Here is a 16,927-nt window from a genome sequence, read left to right as displayed (position 1 = left end):
GATCTCCTATCCCCCTCCCTCTCCCCCACTTATCTCGGCTCCACTGGCCTCCTGTCCGGGCACCTTCCTGCCCTGGGGCCTTCGCACTTGCCGCTCCCGCTCCCTCTTTCAGGTATCCGCATGGCTCGCTCCTCCCCTCCTTTCAGCTTTCTGCTCAGGTCACTGCCCCAGGGAGGACTCCCCTGTCCCCCCACCCTTCCTCTCACTGTGCTTTTGTTCCTTCTTTTTTTTGAGATGGAGTCTGGCTCTGTCGCCCAGGTTGGAGTGCAGTGGCGCAATCTCGGCTCACTGCAACCTCTGCCTCCCGGGTTCAAGCGATTCTCCTGCCTCAGCCTCCTGAGTAGCTGGGATTACAGGTGCCCACCACCACACCCAGCTAATTTTTGTATTTTTAGTAAAGACAGGGGTTTCACCATGTTGGCCAAGATGGTCTTGAACTCCTGACCTCAGGTGATCCATCCACCCACCTCGGCCTCCCAAAGTGCTGGGATTACAGGTGTGAGTCGCCTCACCTTGCTTTAATTTCTCTTAGCAATACCTCACATTACAGCAGATAATTCCCATGGACTTGTTTACTGTTTTCTTCCCCCCAACAGAATGTCAGCACTGTGAGGTGAGGGTGGGGACCATACCTCTCATATTCTCTGCAGAGCCCAAGGGCCTCTAGCAGGGCCTGCACACAGTTGGAGCTCTATAAATATTGGGTGGATAAATGAGTGAACTGGGGGGGATCCCCCTGACCACCCTTTCTCTCAGTAATTCCTCCTCACCCTAGTTCTCTTGCCACCCTCTGAGCATCCCAAACCGTCTCTCCTCTGTTCCAAGCATTTGCTTACACTGTTCCTGGCCAGCTCAGATAGCACCTCCTCTGGGAAGCCTTCCTGAATCTTTGTGCCTTCGCTGAGCGCCCCCCCCCCAGCTCCAGCTCTACTTTCTTCCTGTCTCCCTTCTGATGTTTCTAGAGATCTGTCCCCACAGCTGGATGCCTGTGTCTTGTTCAATCCCATATCATTTACTCTATAACCTTCATCAGGTGTCAGCTGTGAGCATGTCCTGGCGTCCCTGGGAAGGCAGAGATGAACCAGTATGGACTTGGTTCACAGGCTGGGGACTGTGAGGAAGACAGGCCTGTGTGATATCTGGGAAGGCTTCCTGAAGGAGGGGGCATGAGGCGCTCTGCAGTGTCAGCAGTGTTCCCATCTACTTATTCTGCTGCCCATAGCTGTGGCCTTGGGCAAGGCTCTTAACCAGCTTGGATCCTGTTTTCCCATCTCCCAAGTCCTCCCACAGCACTTGCTGGGCATGGACCATGTGCAAAGCCCATGCACATGCAGCGAGGGTGAAACTGGGGTCTCTGTGGGTTCCTCCAGGCCCACCAGCTGCCACCCCTGCCAACTCTGCTTCCAGCCTGCTTATGGTGGGCAGGACACAGAACTCGCCCTCACCGAGCACCTCCTGGGTGCCTGGCTCTTGTTTCTGTGATATGATCCTCCCAACAAGCTGGGGAGGTAGGCTCCATCTCCCTATTCTCAGCAGAGCACAGTCCAAGAGGTGTGGCTAGCAGCATCAGGTCACAGGCGGGAGGTGGTGGGCTGGGATGGGGGAGGTGGGAAGCATGCATGTTGTGGGTGGAGTGTGTAATGAAGTGCACGTGTGCCAGGGAGGGCATGCAGCCAGGCTCAGGAGCATGGTGCATGCAGTGCAGCTTCCAGGGTTTCTGAAATAGAAGCGGCCCCACCCCTGATCCCCAATCCTGCCTCTTAATGCCCGAGGCCTCTCTGTGGTCTGGGCTGTGGGATCCTGGAGAGCAGCTTTGTTCTCAGGAGCCCGTTTTCCCCTCTGCCCTGAGCTTTCTCAAATAAATTTTTGGGTGTGGGCTTTGATGAGACCTGCTGGCTGTTAGGCCCCCAACTGAGTCCCCCTTATCTTGTCTGACGGCTGATCTGGCAGGGGACCCAGCACACGCAAAGGCCCAGAGACCAGAATTAGGGCAGGGACAGGCAGCTGCAGCTTTTGGTGTGCAGGGAATGGAAGGTTTAAGGACCCAGGGGTAGAGGATGAATTCAAAGGGGACCCAGAAGCTCAGGCCTGGACAGATAAACATCCACACCCGCACCCCACCTCTCACCCTTCTGCCCACCCATGGCCCACTCATCATCACCAATTCATGGGCTCTGGCTCCACAACCCACAGAATTTGAGCATGTGGCTTATGATTTTGTGCCTCAGTTTTTCCATCTGTAAGCAGTAGGGAAGTCCCTGCATCATGAGGCTGCTTTGAGGATTAAATGAGCTAATTCGTGTCCAACGCTCAGCTGAGGACTTGCTGAGCAATTAGAAATGTGACGATGATTAGTCACCATCTGTCCTCAGCCCACCCGCTGATATCTTCAACAGATACTCACAGAGCACCCTCACTGAGCCAAGACTGCGACAGTGAGCAAGGCAGACGCAACTCGCCCTCGTTTAGAGTCTAATGGGGGAGGAGGGCGTTACAGGGATGTACACAGGCAGGTTTATCCCTGGTCACGGCCATGTGCACACAGCATGGGAGGAGTGGGAGATAGAAGCCCAGCGGGTGGGGTATCGGGCTGCCCAACTGAGCCTCTTGGGGGAAGTGGGGTTTGGGCCTTAGAGCCCCTGGCTGCTGTTGTTGGGGGAGGCCTTGGGGATCTAGATGATGGAGCAGCCCTTGGTGAGGAGAAGCTGGGGAGGTGGCTTTGCCCTGCTCAGCCCTGGGCCCTGCAGAAAGGGAGGTAATGGGGCCGGAAGTGACCCCTCCAGCCACGTTGCCATGGCAGCCCTGGGGCCTAGAAAAGGGGTTTCCAGCCAGTGCCCCAGGCCTGGCTGGGCTGGGGGTCCTGTCTTTGAGCTGGAGCCCTGCCAGGGATCCAGACTGCCTCGGCCAGGCCGTCCCTGCCTCAGAGCATGTCCAGATGTGGCCTAATGGAAGCCACATGCCCGGCTCCCTGGGCTGGGAAGAAGGGGTCTGACGTCTGTTGTCACTCAAGGGGCTTTGTGAGGGCGGCTTTTCCCGTAGGGCTGGCACAGTGGAAGGCCACATGGAGGAACCCTCGGGCAGGGCAGCCCTCAGGAGGTCGGAGGTTCCCAGAGCAGCTGGGGGCAGCCCCTGACCTGCAGAAGGCCTCTCAGCACAGCCTGTGGCCCCAGGAATGCATGGCAGGAAAGGGGCCCCTTCCTCAGGGCCCCACACAAGCAGGTTCTGCAGGGCAGGAGTATCTGAATGCTGTGATGCTCTGGCTAACGGGAAAACCCTAAAACTCAAATGACTGCTGCTGTCCACTGCAGACACCCCTCAACACGGTAACTCTGTTAGGCACCGTGCTCAGTGCTCTGTGATTACTGAGCACAACAGCCCTCTTAGTTTACAGGAGTAGAGAGTGGGCTACGGGGAGCTCGGGCCACCGCCTGTGGACATAAGGGCAGAAAGTGATGGAAGCAGGCTTCTCTTCTGCCTTCTTCAGCTCTTCAACTTCTGACAGTGGTTTCTTTCTTTCTTTTTTTTTTTTTTTTTTTTTTTTGAGTTTCACTCTTGTCGCCCAGGCTGGAGTGCAATGGCACAATCTTGGCTCACTGTAACCTCTGCCTCCCAGGTGCTGATTCTCCTGCCTCAGCCGCCCAAGTAGCTGGGATTGCGGGTGCCTGCCACCACGCCAGACTAATTTTGTATTTTTAGTAGATTTGGGGTTTCACCATGTTGGCCAGGCTGGTCTCGAACTCCTGACCTCTGGTGATCCACCCACCTCGGCCTCCCAAAGTGCTGGGATTACAGGCATGAGCCACCACGCCCAGCCCACCCTCTGACAGTAGCTTCTGAGTGCCCAGCATGTGCACAGGAGCCGGTAAGATGCTGAATGCACAGGGTTGAGCAAAACCCAGCAGAGACCCTGACCTTGGGGAGCTTGGGGCTTTGAGGAGGAGATAAAGACCCCAGCAGTCACAGAGGTGTGATGTTCTGAGCAGTGATGTGAGCTGAGGAGTGAAGTGGTGAGCCTCACTCAGGGGATCTGACTCCTCCTGGGGGTCAGGGAAGGCTCCCTGGAGGGAGCCTTGAGCTTCCACTTGAGCTGCAATGTGGAGGATGAGGTGATAAGTGGGCAGTGGTGAGAAGGGGGTGCTCCAGGCAGGGGAAACAGCATGTGCAAAGGCCCTGTAGCCAGAGGGAATTGAACTTGATTGAAAGGAAGCTCTGACGGGTGTGAGAAGAGGCTGGGGAGGGGCAGGAGGGAGCCATATAGGGCAGAGGGTGGCATGATCTGATTTGTGTTTGAGGTGCTCCCCCCAGGTGCGGGGCTGTCCCCTCACACTGAGGGAGCTCTGGGCCTTTCCAATGTCCATGGGTCTGTGAGGCCCCCAGATTCCCCAGGCTGTGGCAGCATAGGGTCATCCGCCCAGATTAACCTGTTTGCTAGAGGACTCCTGAAGCCTCTCCTCTCCAGTGTTGGCCCACGGGGGTTTCAAACTTGCGTGGGGTCTTAGGAGCATCACCCCAGGTCCCCATGGAAGCTAGACAAGGCTGCTGGATCTGCAAGCCCCCAGCTGATGTGACAGAATCACCCCCTGCAGGAGTTCAAGGCTCCTAAAGTGAGCAGGAAGGGGTCAGCCTCGTGGGGGCTGTGGCCCCTGTTTAGCAGCAGAGCCCTTTGAGGACGGTTCTTAGGTAGGCTCAGTGGACCATTCCCCTTCTCACCACAGCTCATGGGGTCTTCAAACGGGGTGTCTGACTGTGCTGGGCTATGGAGGACCTGCTGGGAGCAGGCATGGATGGGCAAGAAGAGGCCTGGACCACCTCCTAGCCTCTGCACAGCCTCGGGCCGGTCCCCATCTGAAGCCTGGGTGCCCTGGTCCTGGCTGCCTGCTCTGATGTGCCCGATGGAGTGTGTTGAACTCTGTGTCAGGTGGCTTGAAGGATATAGGGTCAGAAGTGCAGGCTCCAGGGCCTCCCAGGCCCACTGCTCACTGGTTGTGTGACCTGAGCCTCCAGCACCACCCTTGAGCCCCAGTTGCCTCACTGGTGAAACAGCATACATGGTTGTAAGCACTCGGTGCTGCTGGAAGGACTGACGGGAAGCTGCCTGACCAGCTCGGAGAGAGGCCTCCATGGAGTGAGGGTACAGCTGGTGTGGCCCCACCACCTCCACTGGCCCAGCATGGCCAGCACCCCTGCTCAAATGGCCCACCCACCTCGCCTCTGTCCACAAGTTCACTTCTTTCTACAACACGTGCTTGTGAGATTAGAATTTGCTGCACTTAGAAATGGGAAGATGTCACATAAAATTCAGCTTTCTGGCTGACATTTGTTGAAAAATTGGCAGAGGTGGCCATGCTAGGCTCCTAGGCCACAGGCCAGCCACCGGGGCAGCTGAGAAGAGACCGCCCTTCGCATTTCCTGCCAGGACACATGGGGGCCTACCGGGCTGAGGCAGGAACCCTCCTCAGGGCCCCCAGCTCTGAAGATGTACACCTTCTGGACCCTTGACCACTACCGCAGCCCTACCAGGGGGCCCAGCACCTCCCACAACAGGAACCCCACGCCCACCCACCCGCCCCATCCCAAGAGCTGGGCCTGGGAGAAGGTGCACTCTCACAGCCTCCTGCCCACACCAAGGGCCTGGGCTGGCCGCCCTAGGCCTGGCGCCACAGTCCGGCATCCCCAGCCCCAGGCAGAGACCTGGGGCAATGGCCAGAGCCTGAGGCTGCCCGTCCCGCACAAAGTGCCCTGAAGGAACCAGGACAGGGTCTTACCTTCAGGGCTACTTCTGGGGACAGAATGGACAGAGTTGGGGTCTGTGTCCTCCTCCATGTGGGAATGGGGCAGAACTTGCGGCTTCCTGGGCACTTCCCGGGTGGGTGGGATCCAGGCTGCATCAGGCAGTGGTATGGACAGGACGGTGCTGGGGCTGGGCTTGACCGGATCCCTGGGAGAGCTGGGCATGGCCTGAGTCGGGACGAGAGCGGCCTTGCCCGGGCCCGGTGCAGGCGTCGCGCCCTCCGACCCAGTGCTGCGGGACATGGCTTGGGCATCCGGGATGAGGTTCTCTTCGGGCCTTGCCCCAGCTTCTGCCCTTGCCCCAGCTTCTGCCCTCTCCTCCTGGATGGGAAGACTGGGTCCAGCTGGGGCTGTAGTGGGCAGCCCATCCAGCCCCCTGTGGCCACCTGCTGCCAGCTGCTCAGTGACAGCCATTTCCTCTCTCTCCTCCTCCTCCTCTTCTTCCTCCTCACTGTCCTCGGTCACTCTCCTAGCTTTGGCCTGCACTGGGGCTGGAGGACCCAGGGCAGCAGCCACTGTGGGCCTGGGTAGGGCAACTGGCCAGGGGGGTGCCTGGATGGTGGACAGTGGCTGACTCCCACCTCCCAGAGCAGCTGGGGGGCCCCCTGCGCCTGCCTGGACTGCACCCGCCTGGACCTCGCCCCCCAGGGCTGCTGCTGCTTCCACCTCGGCCACCTCCTGGTCATAGCTGTAGGGGTCTTCGTAGTGTCGCTCGGGGTCACCCTCCTCGGCATCTGAGAAGTTCCCGTGACAACCGGGGAGCTGGTAGCAGATGAGCTCTCCACCGGCGTCGGGGCAGTGGCAGGCCCGGCAGGGCGGCAGGTGAACAGTGTGGCCAGCGGCGTACTTGCGGCCCGCATGGATGCAGCCCACCTGGCCGCACTGTGGGCAGCTATCAGCCACCACTACAGCCTCGATGCAGTTGGGCGGCAGCTCCGGGCACAGCATGAACTGGCAGCTGATCTTGCCGCCGCCTGGTGGGCAGGAGCACTCAGTGCTGCCGAAGTCCACAAAATAGGACTGACCGGCGGGCACACGGCCACGCACGAAGCCACCCTGTAGGCAGTCGTAGTACTGGTAGCCCTCACAGGCGCAGCCCTGCTGCACACACGTGGCGCAGCAGGCACCCGGCTCCAGTGCCTCCTCAATGCAGTTCTCCAGCGGCGGGCACTCCACGCCTGTGCAGTCCTGCCGAGGAGCAGCTGTGGCCACGCTGGGGCCCAGGGCCAGGGCCAGGCCCAGAGCAAGCCAGGCTCCTGCAGGCTCCCAAAGCAGCACCATGGTCCAGGCCAGCCCAGGACGGTCCCCTCTCCTGCAAGACCCTGGGGGAATCAGAAAGGAAGCCTGTCAGTACTGGGTGTGCATACACAGACAGGGTGCACACCGGCATGCACGCGGGCAGGGAGCCCAGCCTCAGCCACCTAACTCGCATGCTCTCATCCCCAGGAGCACACTAAGGACTGCCTCCCACACACAGGCTCTGCCACACATGGGGCAGATCACAGACAGGTGAGTGTGCAGTCACTGGGTGCCACAAGTGTTGACCTGGAGTCGCTGACAGCCCCACATGTGTTTACTGGGCCACTCGATCCTCCATCCTCACCTGCATTCTGACGCAGGTCCTCTGAGTGAGCCCTCATGCCCACACACACGCGTGCATGGCCCCACACCCACTCGGTCACACTCACCAGGGCATGTCAGGCAACATGCCCCATAATCCTCCATGCAGTCAAACACGCTGTCTCACCCACAGCATGCCCACGTGCCAGTACACACCCTGGGTGGTCTCACACGCACAGTCCCATGCACACACCCGACCAATCCCTCCCCCCAGATCCCTAACTCAGTCCCCAGCCACGCACCACAGCTGCTGGCCAGAAAATATTGTCAGTGGGGAAATGCTGGGCAAGAACAAGACCCCCACTACAGCCCCAGCCCGCAGACCCTAGGACTCAGAACACCCCTCTGAGACCCTCAGGACTGCAGGCTTAGCCCCAGGGGACGCTCCTGTCTCCCTCCCCAGTAGGACTGGCAAATACATCCTGATGCCTTGCTGTCCCTAACACCCCACCAACTCCCCCAGTCATGTCCATTCTCCCCGCAATCAGTCTCCACTCCCTCCCCGCGGTCTCTGCCCCTTCCTTCCATCTCTAGGCACTGTCCCCACTCCAGTCTCAGCTCCGATCTGCACTGGAACAGCCCCGCCACCTCCCTGCCCACCCCGTCTCCACTCCTCCCCTTTCCCAGGGAACCCAGTCTGGTCTGAGAGCAGCTGGCCCCGACATGCCATGGCCCCACAGCCCGCCCCAGTTTCCCATGGCCAGCAAGGAAAGGTCTGGATTCCCAGCTGAGCCTGGCACTCAAGGCCCTGCAGGAGCCATCCCAACCTGACCCTCCCATGGGCCCTTAGGCCTGAACTCCCCCAAGGGCTCTCTTCTCCCCTCTCATCTTGCATAAGCCACTCAAATGCCACCTTCTCACCAGTCCTCATGCCTCCTCCCTCCTCCACCCTGGCCCAAGTCCCCAGTGCCTGTAGCCCCACTTGTGACCCAGTGGCCGTACCTGCCTCTTATAGACAGCGTGCTCCCCAAAGTCACAAGTAAGAGCTCCTTCTCCAACTCCCAGCCTAAAGCCCAGCCCCACAGGGCAGTGATAGAGGGACAGCGGGGCTCGTCACCATAGCAGTGGTCCCCAGGCCTGCCCCATCTCCGAAGGAAGGCCTCCTCTGCGTCCGGCCCCTCTAGGAACCAGGGGTTTATCAGCCAGCAAGACAGGTTCCCAGCGTCCTCCCAGCACTGACACCCTCAGGGGTGGAGGAGCAGATAATAAACCCAAGAGCAAATCTGCAGAGAACTGAACGCCAGGCAGGGATGAGCCCCATGATGAAATCAATGAAGGGAATCAAGGAGACGGAAGGAGGATGTGGCAGTGTCAGGGGAGCCCCGTGTCAGTCCGGCGGAAGAGGACGCCTTCTCTGAGGAGGGCGTCAGGCAGGGAGTGGCAGGGCCAAGGGGCTGAGGACGGACCAGCAGCAGGAAGGTGAGGGACAGAGAGGGCCCCCAGGGCTGAGCCACGCCAGCACACAGGTGGTAACTGCGGAGCAATGGGCTTCCGGCCTGCTGTGAGGGCCTCTGGGCGTGCCCGCAAGCGCTGGAGCCTGGACTCTCCAGTGCAAGGGACCCACCCAGCTGCCCACTGCGCTGAGACAGGGGAGCCAGCAGGGAGCAGGTGAGAGAGCCCGGGGCAGTGAGTGAAGAGAGGCAGGAGACGGTGGCACAGGGGATCTATTTTGTAGGACCCACAGGATTTGCTGATGGATAGGATGCAGTGGACAGAAGACAGAAGTCCAGGAGCGCCTGGAAGCGGGAGCTGTGTGACCGAGGCAGGGAAGGCTGCGGTGGAGGGCCGTGGACGGGCGGGGAGATGGAAGCCCATGCTCAGACCAGGCTCAGGGCCGGGGGAGTACCAGGGAGCCTTTGGGGACTCTAGGGCTGACGTCCCTGCCCTCACACTGAGGTGCCACTTCAGGAGGCTGAAGGACTCCGTAAAGCCACTGACATTAGGAGTGGGCCCCTGGGAGAATCAGGGCCTTTAATCGCAGTCAGCAAAAGTCAGACTGCAAGACAGAGGCCCTCAGGTCCACTCTCAACAGTTCTTTCTGTGTTTGTTTTTAGAGACAGGGTCTTACTCTGTTGTCCAGGCTAGAGCACAGTTATGTGATCATAGCTCATCGCAGCCTCAACCTCCCGAGCTCAAGCGATCTTCCCACCTCAGCCTTCTGAGTAGGTGGAACTACAGGTGCACACCACTACACCCAACTAATTTTTTTTAAACAGGGGTCTCACTGTGTTGCCCAGGTTGGTCTTGAACTCTTGACCTCAAGCGATCCTCCCGCCTCAGCCTCCTACAGTGCTAGGATTACAGGCGTGAGCCACCGTGCCAGCTGACAGTGTCTTTTAAGAAAGGAAATCTTTGGCCAGGCGAGGTGGCTCACGCCTGTAATCCCAGCACTTTGGTAGGCCAAGACAGGCAGATCACTTGAGGTCAGGAGTTCGAGACCAGCCTGGCCAACATGGTGAAACTCTGTCTGTATCAGAAATACAAAAATTAGCCAGGCATGGCGTGTGCCTATAATCCCAGCAACTCAGGAGGCTGAGGCAGGAGAACTGCTTGAACCCCAGAGGCGGAGGTTGGAGTGAGCCGAGATCGTGCCACTGCACCCCATCCTGGGCAACAGAGGGAGACCCCATCTCAAAACAAAAGGAAATCTTTGGTGAACTGAGATCCAAGCTCCCTGCCCTCCTGCCTTCAGGTGCATCACACACCTAGGCATGAACTTTGCGTCCTGAGAGGACAGTACCCTGGCCACAGGACACAGGGCTGTCCTAGAACTTCTTCCAGAAGAACTTCCTTCCCAGCCCACCCTGCCCCACCACCCAGTCCACCAAGTCTGTCCCCTTGCTCTGCTAACCGGCACAGCCCCCAGGGTGACCTGGCCCCTTGGCCCCCGGGACCCCCGGCATCACATTCTGTCCCTGCTCAAGCAATCCCAAACCTCAGGCTTGCCCATCTCCCCACTCCAGGCCCAGGGCAATGATAAAGAATATCAGGCCCAAGCCTGACTCTGCATTCTCCATATTTGCTGCGCAACCCCAGGCACAGCCCTGGCCCTCTCTGAGCCCTAGTTCTGCATCCACCCAGTGAACGTGTTCCACCATACCTCAGGTCATGGTCGGGGGCCCACCCGCATTATCTGGCCCATAAGTGCATTTTGTTGGGCTCACACAGTGGGGTTCTCATTTTAAATTGGTTACCAGCATGCATAAATTGAAAATGTTCACATAAAAATTCAGGTTTCCAACTCCTGTTTCAAGCCACAGAGCTCTGGCCACCCTGAGATGTCACATGGGGTGTGAGGTCCCAGGTTCCCCATGTTGTGTGGGCCCCCCCAAATGTATGCAGCTCAGAGTATCCTGGTGCTGTCTGATGGTTGTATGTCCACTCAGGAGGGGAAAGGACCATCTGGGATGTGTCGAGAGGGAGTGGCCCACGTGGTGAGGGGGCCCAGGCCCCTTGGGGTGGCTCACCTGGGAGAATAGCAGACCTCACTGTCCTCACATCTCCACAGCTGCTCCCAATGGGCGTGTATGTGTGGGGCGGGAGGTGGGGGCATGGAGGAGATGGCAGATGTCAGCTCCAAGTGAAGAACGCTCCCTCCAGGGCAGGGACAGACCAGGCTGCTGGGAAGGAGTGAGCTCCCTATCGCCAGAGATAAGCAAGCAGGGCTGGGGACACTCGTACAAGAGAGAAGCAGGAGGGCACAGTCTCTACACTGCAGGGTCACAGAATCAAACATGCCTCTCCTGGGAGCTCCAACTGAGTTTTCCCACAACCCCAGCTTCTACAGACAGCCCCCACCCCTCAGCAACCTGAAAAAAGAAGCCCCTGGAGATGGGGTGGGGAAGGAGGCCTGACCTCCCTGCGGGGGGCAGTCCCAGCAGTCAGAGCCTGGCCAGCAAACAAAGCCCCTGGGAGACCGGCTGCGGTGGCCAGCCAGGCAGTCACCCTGCACCAAGCCAGCCCTCCCAGGTGGGGACACAAAAAACAAGATACAAAGTAAAACCACTGCAGCCTCTCCCTTGCACCCATCAGGAAGGCAAACACTAGGATAGTGGTGTTATTATCATTCTTATGCCACTGGCCGAAGTGTCACCTGGAGTAGCCTCTTTGCAAGGCAGTACCCACGTGAGAATTCAGCACATGCACTCCATGACCCTGTGCTTCTGACGCCCAGTGTGCGACTCAGAGATGTCTGTACCAGGTCCATATGGCCCCTGGTGGTCACCGGGCTGCCATCTGGGAACAGGAAAGGTTGGCAGATGGAGGCCACCGGGCCAGTCACTGTCCAGGCTGGCCTCAGGCTGCAACCCTAGGAGGGGTGAAGGTTGGCAACTGCTGGCACTTTTAAAAGATGAATGCTTTACGTATCATGTGTGTAACATATATCACAGCATTAAAAAATAGGCAGGAGACAGGATCTTGCTCTGCTGCCCAGACTGGTCTCAAACTCCTAGCCTCAAGCAATCGCCCTGTCTCGGCCTCCCAAAGTGCTGGGATCACAAGCGTGAGCCTCTGTGCCTAGCCATTTCTCTGTATTTGGTGGCCCATTCTTCATAGGAAGAGCCAAAATGACAATGGACATTTAGGTGACAATAAGGACGTCAAGCCACCATGAAGTGGCACTCAGCACTTAGCATCTGGGAGTGCATCCAGCACTGTGAGGAAGGCTTTGCCACCAGAGTGGAGACACAAGAGCAGGCTCCAGACAGGACCAGCGGCGGGTGGGGCTATCACAGCTTTGGTCTTTGTTGATCAAATCCCTGCTGTGGGTGGGGGGACCAGGGTATTCTAAAGTGGCAGCAGGGTTCACACCTGGAGTTACATATTCAGGGCCATCACTTGAACGTGCACAGGGCAGTGTGGGGGCGGGGAGAAATTCAGCCAGGGTCTCCCCGGGGAGTGTCCAGCAGGGACAGGTGACTCAGCACACAGTGTGAGCCCCCTGGAGACTTGCCCACTCCTCACAAGGCGCCTGGGGCAGGCAGGATGGGGAGGGAGGGCTCCGGCACATCAGAGTCAGAAGTGCCTCAGGATGTGGCTCAGGCCCCAGCTGCCTCTCTCACCTGGCCACAAGCTCCTCGCTCTGCTGTCCTGATAGGGCTGGGCCCCAACCTACCACAAAAACAAACACACATCCTATAGTAAAGCGACACTGCCTCCTTTGATAAATTAACCTTCACATTCATCCACAGCAGGCCCCAGATGAAACCTCTCTGGGCTGGCCAGGACACTGGAAGGTCAAGGCCACCTGGGGGGACATCCCCAGTGCTGCCACTGTGGAAAGAGGGGATCCCACCTTAGTGAGCACACAGGCCACAGGATATGACACTGGATCGGAAGGAAAGGTCTTTCCACCTCCAGCTCTGACCCTTCTGGCTCTGATGAGATCCAGCAAATACAGATCTGGGATGTGCACAGGCATCTCAGAGAAATGATGGAGAACTGTCTAGCATTTAAGGATGTCCTGTACAGTATTTGGGACACATCTGTCACTTATCTGAAATTCCAACTTAACTGGGCAACTTGCATTTGATCAGGCAACTACAGATAAGAACAAAGTCTCAGGTTGGCGCCAGTATGGCTTTAAAACTTTTTAAATATTTGCAGGGGATCTCTTTTAAAAAATAATAAGCAGCTATATCAAAACACTGGGACTTGCAAACTGGGACTGCTGGGGATGGCAGCAGGGAAATAAACACACAAGACACAGACAAGACAGTGACAAAGAAACCCATAATCAGTACCACCTGGCCCGCTGGCTGTGCCCACACGGCTGCCCCTGGGCCCGAGTCCAAGCAGAGAGCAGGCACAAACCAGCCACCCAGCCTGTTCACACACAGATGTGTTTGTGGGGCCCACGTGGTGCTTTTTAAATTAGTTGCCAATATTATTCATCGATAATTAGTTTAAAATGATAACATTTAATGTCAGGACACTTGACATTGAAGCTGTGGGGCCCAGCAACAGGGCTTCCCTGGGCTAATTTGGATCCACACTCCCTTCCCATTGGCATCGCTGGGCTTCCTGGGTCGTCTCTACCAGCCTGAACACTCCAAGGCCTGAGCGTCTCTTGTCCACACCAGGAGGAGAGAGGCCTGGATGAGGTGGGAGCTCCTGCCCCTCCAACCACCCCACCCCAGGGTCGCCTCCAGAATAGCTTTGTTTCCTGGGTTAGTACCTGCCTCTTCTATATGTGACAAATGCTGGGAGTTCTCACCCTCTTCCAAGGGGACCACCCCTAGCCACATGGTGTAGTCGGCCTCAGTAGGTCAGCTGCATCAGAATCCAACCCAACGCCCACAGTAATGAAAGACCCATAGTGCTCAGAGGGGTACGTGAGCTGCACACTGTCTTAGACGGGGCTCCCCAGAAGCAGAGTCCGAGGCAGGGACGCTTGAGGGCATGGTCTGTCGGGGGAGAGCTCTCAGGAGAAGGGCAAAGGAAAGCAGGCAGAGCCAGGGGGAGGTGGGCAAGAATGCATCTCAGCTGGAGTCGTGACTCACGAGAAGCCATGCAGTGTGGGGGGCACCCCGGGCGCATCTCACTCAGAGGCATGTCAGTCACTGGCCAAAGACCATGGAGAGTGACCTCCCAGGCACTTCACGGGGAAGTGACACCTGCCAGCAAAGGGCAGGCAGCTGGGGAAGGCACAGGTGTGAGCCATCAGCAGCCAGCACCTGTGGCCGCTGGGAGACATGTGCACCTCCAGGTGAGAGACCTGGGTGGGCACCCACAGTGGCCATGGAGTTTACTGAGCACAGACACACAGCCACACACCAGGCAGAGGCAGGGAAAACAGCCTGATCCTAGAATCTGTCCAAAAATCTACCCTTAATTTATAAGTGGGCCTGAGACCACCTGAGGCCCAGAAAGTAATTTTTTTAAAATAATATTTGTGCATCCAAGTTCACTACAGTGTTATTCACGATAGACTCGAGTCACACGGATCAACCCAAGTGACCATCAATGGATGGATAGATAAACAAAATATTCCATACAATGGAACATTATCAGCCTTGAAAGGAGGGGCATTCTGACCCATGCTGCAACACAGATGAACCCTGAGGACACTGTGCTAGGTGAATAAGCCAGACACCAAAGGACAAATCCTGTGTGATTCCACTTCTATGAGATATCTAGAGTCACCAAATTCAGAGACAGAAAGTAGAATGGTGGGTGCAGGGACTGGAGGTGGGAAGCAGGAGGAGTTCCTGCTTAATGGGGACAGAGTTTCTGTTCAGGATAATGAAAAAGTTCTGGAAATAAATAGTGGTAATGGTTGCACAATGTGAATTTCCATAATGCCACTGAGCTGTGCACTTAAAAAGGTTAAAATGGTAAATTTCAGCCAGGCGCGGCCTGCAATCCCAGCACTTTGGGAGGCCAAGGCGGGTAGATCATGAGGTCAGGGGATAGAGGCCATCCTGGCCAATGTAGTGAAACCCCATCTCTACTAAAAATACAAAAATTAGCCAGGTGTGGTGGCATATACCTATAATCCCAGCTACTTGGGAGGCTGAGGCACGAGAATTGCTTGAACCCAGGAGGTGGAGGTTGCAGTGAGCCAAGATCGCTCCACTGCACTCCAGCCTGGGCGACACAGCAAGACTCCGTCACCAAAAAAAAGAAAAAGTAAACTTCATATTATGTATATTTTACCAAAATAAAAGACAATAATCACACATGTGCACTGTAGAGCCAAACATAAATAACCAAAGAACAGGGAGAAGAAAGGGAAGAAGAACTGCACTGAAGATGGACAGGAAATAAGGGCTGCTCCTGACACCTCCCCGTAGCAGTATGCTTCCTGGCAGCCAAGGCCAAAAGGGAAATGAGAGGTGACCCGGTGCTCCTTCTCTGATAAGAGGAAGTCATCTAGTTCACTGGGAAAAATAAGCTTGTTCTTGGCACAAAGCATCAAGTAGGGATTTTAGCTGTTAATCAAGTTCGTGTCTAACTATCACTCTCTCAGTGCCAACACAATGCCAATCACTGGACTGAGAGTTTCCAGGGATATTTATTTTCCTTAACCATTTAACACCTAGAAATGAGGAAACTGAGGCCCAGACAGAGTAAATGATCTGTCCAAGGCCACATAAGTAGTAAAAGTAGTAAAAGGATTTGAACAGGTCTGTCTGGCCGAGAAAGTAGAGCTAGAGTCCTTTAGTTTGCAGCTATTCATCAAACAGATGCTACCGGCCAGCCCACTGCAGGTGCTGGGATATGGCAGTGAACAAGATGAAAGAAAATCCTACCCGCATGCAGCCAATATTCTGATGGGGGGAAGAGATAAGGGCGTTGCGACAGAGACAGACCGCATGCTCCTTTGGCAAGAATGGTCAGACGAGGAGGCCTAGGAGGCAACATTTCAGCCGACACCTACTTGGTGATATCATGCAAAAATGTGGTGGCCATGCAAAGATCTGGGGAATGGTATCCCAAGCAGCACTACAGTATGTGCAAAAGCCCTGAGGCAGGAACCAGGCTGACACACTGCAGCCAGCATGCAGGGAATGAGGAAGAGAGTGGTCGCTGGGAAGTGAGCAGCACAAAGAAAAATGATAGAGGTGGGGGAGGGGGACACACACGTCAAGGAAGAAGAGATGCCAAGGAGAGGGCGATCAGTCAGTCACTGAATCCGGGGCCCAGGACCTCAGCAAAACATCTGGTACATTTAGTGGATGTTGTCCCAACAGGGTGGCAGGGCCACCACTAGGTCACAGCACACTGGGAATTCAAGAACAAACTGTAGACACCCCTTTCAAGAAATCTGAGACAGATTCCAGTCATAAAGTACAAAACCTGGTAAAATCTAAGCTATATCATTTAGGGACTGCAAATGTAGGAACCAGAACTAGAAAGTCAAGCAGCAGTTGTCACCATCAAAGTCTAGTGGCCAGTAAGGGAAATCGGAGGATCTATGGGGGCAGGCAGTGTCCTCTTGCTTTGCCCACGTGGTGGTTATCCAAGAATTTCCTCTACCACCCTACGCCGACTTTTAGGTACTCTTTTGTATGTTTGTTTTTCTTTTTTTCCCTTCAAAGAGACTTTGTATCTAGCTACTTGGGAGGCTGAGGCGGGAGGATTACCGGAACCCAGGAGTTGGAGGCTGCATTGAGCTATAATCACACCACTGCACTCCAGCCTGGGTGACAGAGCAAAACCCCATATCTAAAAGACAGAGAAAGAGAGACTTGTTAAAGAAAATAAAAAAGAACCATTGCAGTAATCCAGAAAAAGGAAACAAAAGCCAGAGAAGGTGTTGGCAGGAGAAACAGAAAGAAGGGGAGTGATTTGAAACTCACAAATTATTGGAGCAAAGTAATCAAGTTGGCTTCAATCTTGAAAACTACAGTTGCCTTCATTTCCTTGTGGGCAAATGTCTTAATAATAGCATGATGTGCAAAAGACCAGAAGCTTGGCTGCAAGGAAAGGACTACCGGGCCAGGAGGATAAGGAGAGGTCTGTGGTCCTTTCTGTTGAGCAGGTGAGGCTGATGACACTGGTTGGTGGTGTG

At 56.2% G+C, this 16,927-nt stretch overlaps 1 protein-coding gene across 2 annotated transcripts in view; it reads right to left on the bottom strand.

Moving 5' to 3' along the window:
• FBLN2 (fibulin 2) overlaps window positions 1-16,927 on the bottom strand; it is a 91,668-nt gene that overhangs the window by 59,930 nt on the left and 14,811 nt on the right. For both annotated transcript variants that reach the window (XM_032149780.2, XM_032149781.2), the window contains exon 2: window positions 5,766-7,112. In XM_032149780.2, the coding sequence (XP_032005671.1) occupies window positions 5,766-7,071 (1,306 nt within the window). In that variant the 5' untranslated portion in view covers window positions 7,072-7,112. The remainder of the gene's footprint in view (window positions 1-5,765; window positions 7,113-16,927) is intronic.

Source organism: Hylobates moloch, unplaced genomic scaffold, assembly GCF_009828535.3.
Source record: "Hylobates moloch isolate HMO894 unplaced genomic scaffold, HMol_V3 SCAFFOLD_4, whole genome shotgun sequence".
NCBI classification, from domain to species: domain Eukaryota; kingdom Metazoa; phylum Chordata; class Mammalia; order Primates; family Hylobatidae; genus Hylobates; species Hylobates moloch.
This window is presented reverse-complemented; position numbering and strand designations above follow the sequence as displayed.